The 13,621-nt window shown below is 36.6% G+C and overlaps 1 protein-coding gene across 2 annotated transcripts; it reads left to right on the top strand.

Annotated features, from left to right (window-relative positions):
- Positions 1-1,506: 1,506 nt before the first annotated feature.
- On the top strand, positions 1,507-13,517 carry LOC119705405. 2 transcript variants are annotated; one of them, XM_038147771.1, is made up of 4 exons: positions 1,507-1,769; positions 3,214-3,561; positions 4,815-4,918; positions 8,230-13,517. In XM_038147771.1, the coding sequence occupies exons 1-4, from the start codon at positions 1,718-1,720 to the stop codon at positions 8,407-8,409; spliced, it is 684 nt and encodes a 227-aa protein (XP_038003699.1). In that variant the 5' UTR covers positions 1,507-1,717; the 3' UTR covers positions 8,410-13,517. The 2 variants fall into 2 exon arrangements, with proteins under 2 accessions (XP_038003699.1, XP_038003688.1); XM_038147760.1 differs by lacking the exon at positions 1,507-1,769 and having other exon boundaries at positions 2,908-3,561.
- The last annotated feature ends 104 nt before the right edge of the window (positions 13,518-13,621 follow it).

A 13,621-nucleotide genomic window follows, 5' to 3' on the forward strand; every position in this document is an offset into this window, starting at 1 on the left:
AGAGTGTTATCTGAGGAGTTAGAGTGTAATAACAGGAAATTTGCTGGTTTGCACTTCCTTTTTTTTTTGTCTATTTAACCTGGTTAGTTTCATATATGACAAGATAAATAAAAAGCATATCCAATTATGCATGTGTTTATTTGCTGATAACAAAAGGAGGTACACAATTAGTTGTTTTGTTGTTTTGGGGTTTTTTCCCCTGGAATGTACATTTAAATGAATGTAAGTTGAAAGAATGTAATTCTTTAAGACATAAGTGCAAATTATTATTAGAGTATACAATCAGTGATAGAAGATCAGTTTAACAAAACACCTCTGAAAGTTACCACTGAGGAGACATCCTTACACAGCATCTACTGGAAAGCTGGAGGGTTTGATTGTAGCCTTAATTTTATTTAAGGAATGTGTGATTGTCCTGTACCACATAAGAAAGCAGTGACTCTGAAAAGATACATTCTGAATAGAAAATCAGTTGACAGGGAATTCCCAGTAGGACTCTGTGGAGGAATATTCTCGTATTTATAAACAAGATGGAGGGACAAAAAAATAAAAATTCGATTCTTAACCCTGAATAAAGGGGTTTTAAAGGAGTCCAGCTTCAAATCACAACAGTTACAAGAAATTTTGGAATTTTTTTTAATAGTATCAGAAAATTATCCTATATAATGTATAGGTATCACCTTAAAAAAAAGGGTTTGCGGGTAGTTAAGGGCTATAGAGGAGATGCAAATCTATTTCAGCGATGAGAAGCTGAGGACAGAGCTCAGAATACAAATTAAGGCACATCCATTTGTGGTGATAGTGATTAGTCAGTGCAGCAGCTGACCATTCAGTGTGTTGATTCTCTTTCTCACAAAGCCTTCAGATCAAAACTGGATATTCCCATGCAAGTTATCTCTTAGCCAAACTCAAACATTTGAATCTGTAGGCAGTGAGGCTGGGTAACAAGTTTTAACTAAGTTGAGGAGTAACATTTTTGGATGAAATTTATTAGTCTATATATAGAAGATGCTACAAGGACATTAACCAACCTAGTGGGCCCCTGTAAATCCAGAAGGTATATATTAGGAGGTTAAATACATTGCCCTCTTTGCCACCATATAGTTTTTGGCAGCTAATGTTCACAGGTCCTGGACTGCAGGATGATAATTAGACATTCAGCATCACTTCAGCAAAGAGAAATAATGTTTCCTCTGAATCATTCCTGTAGTACATTTGACTTCTCTAATTGGATTAATACTAGATAAAGCAAAGTCATCTTGTGGAGTTTAAGGTGTAAATGGAACTTCCAGGAAAAACATCAGAAATTAGGTGTCTATTGAAAACTTTGCTGTATTACACCGTAGGCACTGCTCCCAACCTTAAAGTGATTTAGCATTTTATTTTTTTTGAGATGGGCAGCTTTGAGAAAATCTACTCTACAAAACCAATCCTATTCCTAGTCATCTGAAGAAAATTCTCAGAATGGAAAAATAATCCCAGTGGAGTTAAATCTGAAACGATATTAGAAGGCAATATGTTACAATGTCCAAGGTATCTGATTGCACACAGGGCAATAGTTACAGTGAACGAAACCACAAGAACTTCCCCTTAAAAACAAGATTAAAAACATGTTTTTAGCAGAGCTTGAATTCACTTTTCAACTACTTGCTGAAAGCTGTGTTATCAGTAGTTTTGGACAAGGTTTTAAAATCTCTGCCTTAGCAATACCAAGAAAATGATGCAATTTGGTATATTAATTATGACAACTTACTTCACTTACTTTGCTGGTAAGTAGGGATTTTTTTAATCTTTGTTTATTTATTTTATCCCAGAATTCACCAAACCCCAACTGATTGAGAAACGGAATACTAATTTAACAATCAAGGATGAAAATGTCATTTGCTCAGTTTTACTCTTTAAACTCTTCAAACTGCTGTTTTATGGAGGAAAATAAAAATAAGGGGGGAAAAAGTATTAAAATACTTTAAAGAGTAGATAGAAATTAAAAGTGCATCTGAAACAAAATTAAAAGTATATCTGAATGAAAAAGTAGAAAATGTGGATTTATATCCATATTTTTTTATAATTAGTTGAACTAAACAATATATTATTTCAGAATTTTTATAAAAATGTGTATTGGAGAACATTTAGAAGTATATGTAGTCACTTAAACCAAAGAACTTAAAAGAACAAAAATGTATTTTTTTAATGGCCTGATAAAAATGCAAAAGCTATTTCAGACATGAGTCATCTTTTTCACTTCACAAAATTATCTACCTCTCCCTCATTCAACTGAGATGAGACTGGTTTTCTACAGGCAGTGAAATATTGCTATTGATGTGCTATACTGATGGTTTAGGATACTTTTGCCCAAATTAAAAGTGAGACTAGAAACTTTTCTGGATTATTATTATTATTTAAAAGGTGTTTCATATTAGCTTTCATGAATCTCTTTCAACAAAGACCCGTAATTTCTGAAAACTAATTTCTTAGTAATTATGTTCAAGTTACATGCCTTTTAAAGGGCATGTAGTGATAGGACACGGAGTGACAGTTCTAAATGGAAAGAGGTAAGGTTTAGAGTGGATATTGAAAACAAGTATTTTACTATGATGGTGGTAGAGCATTGGAACAGGTTGTCCAGAGAAGCTGTGGCTGCCCCATCCCTGAAAGCATTCAAGGCCATGTTGGATGGGGCTTTGAGCAACCTGATCTAGTGGAAGATGGCCCTGCCCATGGCAGGAGGTTTGAACTAGATGAGTTTTTTAAGTCACTTCCAACACAAATCATTCTATGATACTATGAAATGGCAAAAAGTATAAAAAGAATGACTATATAAAAACAGGAGTAACTAGACATTTAAAAAAAAATTATTATTTTGTTCTTATATTTAAACAAAGTTTTATCTGCTCCTAGTAATGACTTTCCAATTTCTTATACTCCATATAAAGATGCAGATGCAACTCTTAACAGACAAACCTGTTTCATTTGAAAGTAATTTTACAAATACAAGGGCATTTACAATGGAATCCTGGTTTTGTGGCTTCTTGTAAAGCTGTAGCAAAACTGTTGTTTGCTTCACTGGAGTGCACCTTTCACTGTAGATTCCTGTAGCTGTGGCTCTCTGTAGATCCATGTATTGGCCACACCCATGTGTCCTGCTGGCCAAGACCACCCTGCTGAGGAGAAATTCCTCTGTTTACTTGCATGTGCTTTATTTACACCCCCCAGCCAGCAGCGGGCCACAGCTTTCGGTCATGCAATACCCTGAAGATGCCAGCGTGCTCCTCAACTCCACGGTGTGGATGCTGTGTGTGTTTGAGTACCCCAGCGAGGAGAACGAGGAGCCAGTGGTGTACTGGAGGAAAGGTCCTGACTGCCACAACCAGCAGAGTCTCCAGTCGAGCCCCAGCACAGCCAGGCCACAGGTGCAGATAACAAAAAACATCCTCAGGGGATTCTCCATCTTAAAACTGAGCAACGTTGACCAGAACGCCAGTAACTCCTACTTCTGTGATGTGATGCTAACAGAGAAAATACAGGGCAAATGTGGAAATGGCACCAAACTGACTGTGCATGGTAAGGAGCGTTTGGGAGTACAAAAAGGGAGTGATAGAAAACAGACTTGATGTGTGCAAGGGGAAATAAATTTTCCTTCAGCCTTACTGCCTTCTCTGCTACTGCTTGTGTCCACCAAAAGAAAGCTGTAAAGGAGCAGTGTACCATCATACAAGTAGGGGAGGATAGGTACAACTTTTGTTTGGTGCCATTTATACAGCTGGACAGACTTCTCAGAGACAGTGAGTTTCTGTGGATCTAAACCAGTTCAGTTCACTGTGCTGCAGAACACTGACTATATATTTTATGAAATTCTGAATATTTATATAGCAAAATATATGGCATCTGTATTTAGGTATTTATTTTAATTTTTTTTCTTAATCTTCTCTGCAAACATTTGCTGAGTCTTTATGCCAAACTTATAAACACCCAAACCAAGCCCCTGATAACCACTTTTATAATTTTCTTCAGTCTTTATAAATAAATGGTCTCTTGAAAAATGCAGCTTGGGCTTTCTCTTCCAGTTTTTCAAAAAGATGCATAGTAAATTCACACAGCAGTGTAAGTGCTTTTAGAAAGTGCACACAAAAGTAGGGATATGTGTAAGCAGAGTTCTCTTTCCATTTGACGGTAAAACATCTTTCAGTAATTTATAACTTTCCCCCATCTTCTAATTATGAATTGAATTTCCAGAATTCTGCTGAGCATATGGCCTTGGTGATTGATATACACAATTTCACATGAGCCAAATTTTCTTTATGTGAACTTTCCAGAAAATCTGGTTAGCAAATGCTGAAATGCCACAAAGCAGTTTTCTCATTCTAGATTTCATACTGTATTTAACAATTGTCCAATAATTCTTCAGGGTTACTAAAAAAAAAAACAGTGATCAAGGAAATTCTATTGACAATTACACCATACACATATGTTAGTTTTAGCCTGAAAAAACAAAAGGAAGAAAAAGTTTTCTGCGACTTGGTAAGATAACTTTCATTTACATTGCCTTTTCTACATAACAGATGTTTTCAGATATCCCACTTCTGCTAAACAGAGAATCCTATTTACTTTCGATTGCATAAGTAATTTGCAGCAGGCTCAGAAATCTCATGTCTGGAGTAAAAAGAGAGAAACCTTACTCCTGAAAAAACAGTAAAAAAAAATGTGATGAAAACAATCACCCTTTGGTCAATTCTTACTAATTCTTCAAATTAAATCTCATCAAAAACCAATTTTTTTCTATATAAAATATTTAATTTTCCTTTTCTTTGTTCCAGATTTAAAATGCAAAGACTGTACAACAACAGATAAGATCTGGTGGGGTTGGTTCCTTCTTCTTGGATATACCATCTTTGTCACCACAGTTGTCATAGCTTTTGGTGTAAGTAATAACTTCAAAAACAAATAATACAAACCTAAAGGTGGAAAGAAACAATAAGCAAATTAGTCTGAATATTCACCTGTGAAAAACTAAGAAGTCCCTTTGTTTTCTGTTAGCTAAAGTGTTAGAGGTATAGCCCCCACCCTGTTTTGAGGGAATGGCATGAAAAAAAAAGGGAAGATGTGATATACAAACAAATTGCAAGCGGGTTTTTTTCTGAGCTTGCTGAAAACAAGGAAGCTATTTTCTATATTGCTGGCTGATCTTTTAACTTTTACCTGGGAACAAAAGAGAAAACAAATGCCTGAAGTGATTAGTCGTTTGAAACACATCCTGCTTGTTTCTTTCTTCTGAACACCAGCTCCTAATTTTATGACTTCCTCTGGAAACATATCACTGTCTGCTCATCTTTTTTCTTACTCATGTTATGTCCAACCAATCATGTCAGGGCTTTTTGCCCAACCCCACACACTACTTGGTTTGGGCCACTGCTGGACATTTACCTGGCCAGCAGCAAAGCACCCTGACAGCTGGAATACTTGGGAAGACTTTTGCAAGAGAACAAGAAAATTTGTTTGTATATACAAAAATGCCTAAACCTGGGGTGAGTTCGTATGCTTACCATTGTATTTTAAAAATCCTTCAGTCTTTTTTAGTTGTGGTTCTGCTCCCCACTTCAGGAAAAACTTCATAGTAATTTTAATCAAGTACTTCTTATGGAACCAAATCGTAAAAAGACAGTTAATGAATGGCTCTATTTTGGTCCTGCTTGGTAATAATCTTCACATAAATGAAACCATTTGGAAACAAACAAACCTGTGTGAAAGCCAGCTGAGCTGTGCCATAACTTGAGGCAAATGAGCATCACAAGTCCTTGAAAGCATGGATGACACTGCATTCCTGCCTAACCCTCAATAATACAACATGCTCTAACTGAAGTTTATGAGGTCTTTACCTGGAAGTGTAATTCCAAATTATAATTGATATGAGACCTCAAAAACCCATTCTGCTTCACCAATACCTCTCCTCAAAGTTACTGTGGTAGAGACCCTTAAAAGTTAAAAAATGTGCTAAATTAGATCAAGAGGGAATGGCTACCAAACTTACACAGCCTTAGGGGAACAAACGCAGCTCTGGAGGAATCAACATGGTTTAAACCAGTAGCTCTTCTAACTCTAGAGAGATGGATCTTTCAGACAGCCAAATCCTGACCAAAAGGCAGGATTTCCTTCACTGCTCTATCTTTCTCAGCTTGTGCTGCTTAAAGGTACTGCTACTTCAGTGTTACTGAATCTGGTACTATGGCAACCATTCTCTCTCTGCTGATACTGCCAGACAGCCAAAAACTTCATTATCATATAAGACTCAGCACCAGTGCCGTAAGTTACAAGAATTACAAAGATATTTACGGTATCTGATTGCCCTTCTAGGTCAAGGTTTGGGTTTTGTTTTCCTTAACAACTGGTTGTTAAGTACTGTTACCTCAAAGCCACAACAAAACGAGAAATGTTCACAGAACTCAGGCAGCAGGTGACCACACATCAGTATTGAGTGGCACAGTGAACTCATGAGAGAGATGTGACAAAAAGACAAACCTTGCTGAAATATAACAGCAGCACAAGCCTGACAAAGAATGTATTACATCTGGACATACAAGGTGAGCCAATCAAGTCTCTCCTAAAATTAATCACTGTGAGCACAATTAGCAAGCAGCAGCAGTAAGCTGGGATGGAGCTTGCTTTCTTCATAGCAGTCCAAATGGTGCTGTTTTGGATTTGTGGTTAAAACAGTGTTGATATCATGGCAGTGATTTGGCTGAGCAGTGTTTGAATGGCATCAAGGCTTGCTCTGTTTCTTACTCTGCTGCTCTGAAGAGAAGGCTGGGAGTGGGCAAGAGACGCTCAGCAATAAAAGCTGGGCTAGGGGAGTTGCTTTTGAGTCACCTATTGCTCAGAGACTAGCTGGGCATTGCTTTGCTGGATGGAGCTAGTGAGTGATTTCCCCTGCATCGTTTGTGGGGGTTTTTAGTTGTTTTGTTTGTTAGGTTTTTGGCTTTCTTCTTTTTTCCTTTCTCCTTCACCCGCTAGATTGTCCTAATACTGGCACATGAGTTTTTTTTTGGTTTTGTTCTTCATATTCACTCCCAAGTCCCAATCTGGGGATGGAGAAGAGAGCAAGTAAGCCACTCTGCAGATGTTTGCCTGCTGGCTGGGCTAAACCTACAGCATAGAACAACACTGAAATTTATAAAGTTAGGAGCTTTTAAAGGTCAATCTTTACTAAATGACAAATGTTTCCTGTCATGAAAATGTACATTGTGTCAAAACCAGAATGTAAACTAATGAAAGTGGGACTGGGCTACTCAAAAGTCCTTTTGCCCTTACAGTCCACTGCTTAAATCCAGTGTGTCATGGCTGGTTAAAGGCAGCTTCCGTACATACCTCAAAAACAAGTCTGACCTGCCTCTTCTAAATCCCACTCAGCAGTTCCCTTGCTTCTTACTTCTGCTAAACTCTCTCAGGTCTGCCAAGCCTAGAATAGGACACAGCAAGGCACTATCCCAACACCACCCGTGCCTGACAACTGCATCATTATAGGTGTTCGTTTGGGGATACTCCCCAAAAGAAGACATTTATCTCCAAAAAACCCTGTCTGTCTGTACTACGTAAGAATCAAGAATGAATAAAAATATCTCTCTCACCACTCCCATGCCCTATTTTTTTCAAAAGTAACAGCACACAAACATCTTGAAGGGTAATATTGGAAAATGGAGAGGCATTACATGAAACCACTGGTACACAGTCATACACAGTTTCAGACCATTTTTTGTGTACAATATGAATCACCCTTACTCTGCTACCTGTAAAAGCCTGGAATTCATCATATAAGATGCTAATTAACTGAAATTAATTAATCTAACACTGTAAGATATTAATTCTAAATAACTTTAAACCAAAATGTACTATCATTATTCTGCTGCATCATAATTGCCCACACATGGCTATATTCCACTTTTTTATTTAGAACCAAATAAGCTATAAAACATTTACTACATAGGTATTGGTAACTTAGCTTACATATTACTAACATTTTTACTAGTAAAATAATAGCTATTAACAGTCCATGAAAATTCATGAAGGCTTAGTTAACATGTATTTTCACATTTCATTTTGACTGCAATATGCATAACAACTTTTAAACCAATTCAGAGTAAACACTGGACTGACATCCTAGTGAAGTTAGCCATCAATGAGGTATCTGAGGGAAACATTTTTACTGCCTAACAATTTATCTTGTGTCTATTGCAACAGATTCACCAGTGCCATACAAAGTGCAAGAATAAGCTGAGAAACAAAGATATCAGCACTACCATGCAAAGTGAATGGATCTATCATCAGCCATCAAGATTAGTTAATAATGGGTTTAGTCAAGAATATGAAGATATGTCAGTAATAAGAACTCTATGTGATACTGGAAGGGAGATGATATGAAAAAGAAAGTGTGTGCAGTTGTAACCGAGATACGAGCATGTGTGATGCTACTTCCATCAAGGTAGAAAAGAAACATAAATGAAAACCTCTCCATTAACCTAGAAGGCTTTTTGTTCATGTATTTATTTCAAGTTAAAGAAATTTTTACTCCTCACAGCTACAAATGAAATAAGAATTAATATATGTAACCATCATCAAAATACTGTGAAAGCTAAAGGTATTCAAACTTCTTTTCAATGCAGACATATCTGACCCACGTATGTTGTTTTTTTTTCTACTTCAAACAAAAGCACAGTTACAATTTTGTTTTTACCCAGCTCAAGGCAGCTTCTTTGCTTTAAAAATGCAATTCTGTAAAATGGTATCTGTTCACTGTAATGACAGATTGTTAGAGAGGAATGCCTCACAAGCTCCCAGGGCACTGTCTGGCATTATTTCTAACTCCTTTCATATTCCCCACATTACAAATCCCTGCAATTCCTTCTACTCTTAGCTATTTAGCTAGCTTTGCCATCTTGTAATGCACATTTTCATTCCAAATTAAAATACCTAATGTTGTTTTAAAAGTCATAGCTTGTATGTTTTTTAAAGAAATATTAATTACCAAAATAATCTTGACAGGTAGGCTACATGGTCTACTGCTGTAGGGCTTACTGCCATATCTGGGACTGTCACAGAATGTATTTGAATTAAAAATGTGTATGTTAAACTTATCCTATAGTGCTTAGAATACTTGCGGAATCTAAGGAAATGATACAACTAAGATGCATAGAAAGAGATTATCATAATTTGCGTAGTACTAGAGGAAATGCAGTCTTGGCATAGTTAAGTATGTGTGACTTGAAGGAAATGAATTATTTTCACAGTCAAATACTGCAAGCTGAATACTGTATTTCAAAATTGCTTGCAATTGTAAATACGTGAAAGGAAACTTCATAGAATAAAATGAGAGGTTACCACCTTATGCTTTAATGGTGCTGTAAGAACTGATACACATTGCTCCCTGGATTCAGCTTCATCACTAGCCTTATTTTCTGAAATTCCTCCTTTCTGTAACAGTAAATACGCCACATAATTTTAAGAAATTTATCTGTGCATTTGTTTCCTTTTGGTAAAAGGGCACACTTAGACAAAGTGAGATTTGACTTTCAGAGGGATCAACTGCAAGCATTCAGATAGGGAAGAACAGTCATGAAGTACCTTTTTAAAAATTATTATTGCTATTCTTTGGACATTGGGAAGTAAAAAATGGTTTTTCCTCCTCCTCTATCTAAACTAGGAACTGACTGCATTTGCAGTCATACATATTCAGGCTTCCAGAGTCAGGAAACTGAATTTTAATTGTGGATGTAAATATGTAGTTCATTTCTTTCCAGCTAAACTTATCTCTTCAGAAGCACTTCAGATGCCCTATTTTGAAACTCTTTTACAAATGAAATCCTTATTGCATATAAAAGACATGCCTAACTTTTAATTTTAAAGGTAAAATTATAAATTGGGTTAAATGTTTGGGGTTTAAATACACTGAATGTTTATATATTTAACATAGAGCTTTAAGGGCAGATATAGCCATTCCATCATTTTAGATGTGAGGTATGAAGTCTGTCTGAGCCACACATGCAGTTCTCTGAAGAAAAGAACTGAAGGCAACAGTCAGGGAACCAAAGTCAACTGCAAGTATGCAAAGCACAAAGAGGTCAATGCAAAGCCTTTCATTGTGAAAAGTGAAAAACCGACAAGAGTTCGTACGTAATCTGGCACACATCTAGAAGGTGCATTTAAAAAGCCTCTAATTCAGATAACTCATATACCTAAATTGGGCTCTTTTGCTTACACTTGATAATGCTGCCTCCATTTCTGATCAAATGAAGGCCCTTCAAATGAAGGTCAGTGTGATTTCTGCAGTTTTTCACATGCTTCTCAGAAACAGCTGAAAGTTGCTCTGAAAGAAGTTGGACATAAACTTCCACTCCGAAAGGTTAAAAATACAGCAAATTCTGGGGAACTGAAAAAACGTTATATGTATATGTTCTATCATCTGACACCAACAGCAAAAACACCACTTGTTATGTTCCAGTCAGCAACATGGTGGATTTTATGGAAGCCTACCACAGAATGAAACATCAGGATCGAATTCAGAATGAGTTTAGAACACAAATTCTTAATATTAAAAGTATGAAATATCCTTTTTTTTTTGATTTATGCTTTTTTAAAAAGTGCATATTGTAGTGTTAAGAACATTATTATTTATATGAAATATAAATGGACTGCAGTAAGTCAAAGAATCACAAAACCACTGGTTAGAGGGGACCTCTGAAGATCATACATTCCAACACCCCTACTCAAGACAGAAAAGGTTGGCCAAGACCTTGTCCAGAGGGCTTTTGAGTATCTCCAAGGAAGGAGACTTTCCTGATATTCTGATGGACCCTTTTGTGTTTCTTGTTGCCTCTGATCCTGTCCCTGGGCACCACTGAACAGAGCCTGGCTCTGCCATCCACAGGTACTTATACTAATTGACAAGATTCCCGATCCTTTCTCCAGGATGCACAATCACAGCTTTCCCTGGCTCTTTAGTCCTTAATCATCTTCATGGGCTTGCAGATGATTCACTCCTATCCTGAGGAACCCAGAACTGGAGAATGCATTCCAGATCTGGTCCAGCATCTTCCAAGTACACGGGAAGGACCCTCATCCTTGTACTGCTGGCAATGCTCTGCCTGACGCAGGGCAGGATGCTGTTGGATCCTTTGCCATCAAAGTATATTGCTGGCTCATGGTCTTTTTGCAGTCTCTCAGTACCCCTTAGGGTACATCCGTGCAAAGCAGATGCAGAAACTTGCCCATTTCTCTGACAAACCTAAGAGATACTCTTCAGTCCAATTCTGCAGCCTGCCCAGACCTCTCTGGACCATGAGTATATCTTCAGTTACAAATTACTTAAAACAAGTAGCTCAAGTTCATGACCCAGTATCTGAACCATGGAGTGAGTCTCAGCCCTCCAAACACTGGAGGAGACAGAATTCCTGATAATTTTAGTAGGACTCAAGTTTACCTTCAAATCACTTAAATATATTCTCTGATAGGAAACATGCAGATAAGCTAAAGGAAAACAGTGATTGAAACAGTAACTTCCAAAGACTTTGTCTGGTATTAAGGATTATTCAACACACCCTCAGCTAGACATTAACAGTAATTACCAATTTCAAGATGCTTCTGTGGAAAACTGGACAGAAAACACTTCATTGGAGTCCAGAAAATATTATTATTATGATATTATATATAATAGTGGCATGCATGGCATGCATGCCATAGAGTTTCCCTAGAGAAATGAAAGAAAATAGAAAATGGAAAAAAGGATTGAAATTAACATTAAGAGTGAGATAGGAGAAATAACAAGTATTGATATGCATATGGAAAACTGCTCTTAAGAAATAAAATACCTGTCCAGGCATCATATATCCATGGTTGTACCTGCATCTGGATGATGAGCATTACCCCTTGGCTTAGTACTCCCAGCCAATTATTATTTTTATTAACTAATAAGGTGGTTATAGTGATCTTCATTTCCAATCTCTACACATCAACAAAGGCGACCAAAGTTTTCAAGGTCAGAGTAGAGTCCAGAGTCTTTTAGGAAAACAGAGGTCTTAGAAAATATAGAAGCATTGCATTTTTGAAATACAGAAAATGATGAAATCCAAGAATAAAACACTTTCTTAGGATGTGTATGTCCTACCTGTTTAAACACATTTCAGAATATACACAAAAATCTACCTTAGCATATCCCTAGCATTATCTGAAGAAATATCAGCACAGATTTGAACATGTACATTGTAATAAAAAGTATTTTCATTCTCATGAGAAAATATTACTTTAGCCTGTCTCATCTTCTAGATTTGTCTCATCTTCTGTGCTTGTACTACTGATTTTCAAAAGAATTCACAAAATCTGAATCAAAAAAACCAAACAACCCAAAACAATGGTTTCCCAAACAACACAGCCAGCAGAACTACGAAGGTTTCAGCAAAAATGGAACCTTCCATTTAAATTATTAAGTATTGTATGCAATCATCTTCATTGCAACACTTACCAACATCATCATGGCACAAAGTCAGTATGGATTTTTTGCACATTTCATCTTCTTCAGTTCTTTAGGGTGTTAGTAATGGTTTTTTTTAAATAGTTATGCAGCCTATTTGTGTAGCAAGTCCATCAGAAGACAAAATTCTGTTGAGTGTACGTTTCGCCTTCAGCCACACAAGGACTACACCCAAAAAACAACTCAAAGAAGAGAAGCAACAGAATCTATCTAGGAAGTATTCTTGAAATTAAAAAGCCAGTTATTTCATTGGGGTTTCTTTTGACAAAGAGGTCACTAACTGATTTTCAACTCCACTTATTTAGGACCTGGTAAAGAGGACTCCCTAATCTTAAGCATTTGTGAGAATAAGGTGGCAAGGATCCTTTTTCAGCACATCTGGTTTATGATATTCTAACAGAAAATTCCAGATATTACTCAGGATAGTTAGCTAGGAAAGGTCTGTATCAACTGAAAAACTTGTAAAGTGGTAAAAACCCCCTGAACTTCCTCCATTGAAAGAGGACCATATTCATTCCCTGAAGAATACAACTATTGTAAATAGAAAACAAAATCTAAGAGGCTCTGATCTTGTTAGATTTCTCAGTTTCTCTGAGTGAAAATGAGCTGTTTCAAGATTTCACCAGAATTCCAGGACAGTTATTACCATTGAATCAGAGACTTTGACCACAGCAGATCAGCATGAAAGGAGAGTGTTTTTATAGCATTATCTACTACTGCAATTCATGCTGGAAGCTATCCTCTGTACAAGTGAGAATGCAAGTGGGCGAGGTACAGGTTACAAAGGTAACTTTCAGTTTTACATGCAAAAATGCTATCCTAAGGTGCCAAAGTCATGCAAGCTATCCTGCATATCACAATCACTATATACAGAACCTCACAAATTTAGAAACAAATGCTGATCTAAAATGAATGTAAAGTACTTCACATCAGTCTTTTTTATTTCTTTCATTATCAAAAGGAGTAATAAAATAATTAAATCCCTGCACATGATTCCTAACTACATATTAAAATAAATCTGGTGGTTACTGGCTGAATAGGCTTTCAAACAGCTAAAAAAGATGTCTTTTTCTTAGCCACAGGTTGTTCAGTTTTTAGAAATTCTAAAAT

This window comes from Motacilla alba, chromosome 1, assembly GCF_015832195.1.
Source record: "Motacilla alba alba isolate MOTALB_02 chromosome 1, Motacilla_alba_V1.0_pri, whole genome shotgun sequence".
NCBI classification, from domain to species: domain Eukaryota; kingdom Metazoa; phylum Chordata; class Aves; order Passeriformes; family Motacillidae; genus Motacilla; species Motacilla alba.

Coding starts and splice junctions, on each gene's coding strand:
- LOC119705405 (XM_038147760.1), top strand. CDS start 3,117: ATGTATTGGCCACACCCATGTGTCCTGCTGGCCAAGACCACCCTGCTG. Junction 3,562..4,814: donor CACCAAACTGACTGTGCATG/GTAAGGAGCGTT, acceptor TCTTTGTTCCAG/ATTTAAAATGCAAAGACTGT. Junction 4,919..8,229: donor CAGTTGTCATAGCTTTTGGT/GTAAGTAATAAC, acceptor CTATTGCAACAG/ATTCACCAGTGCCATACAAA.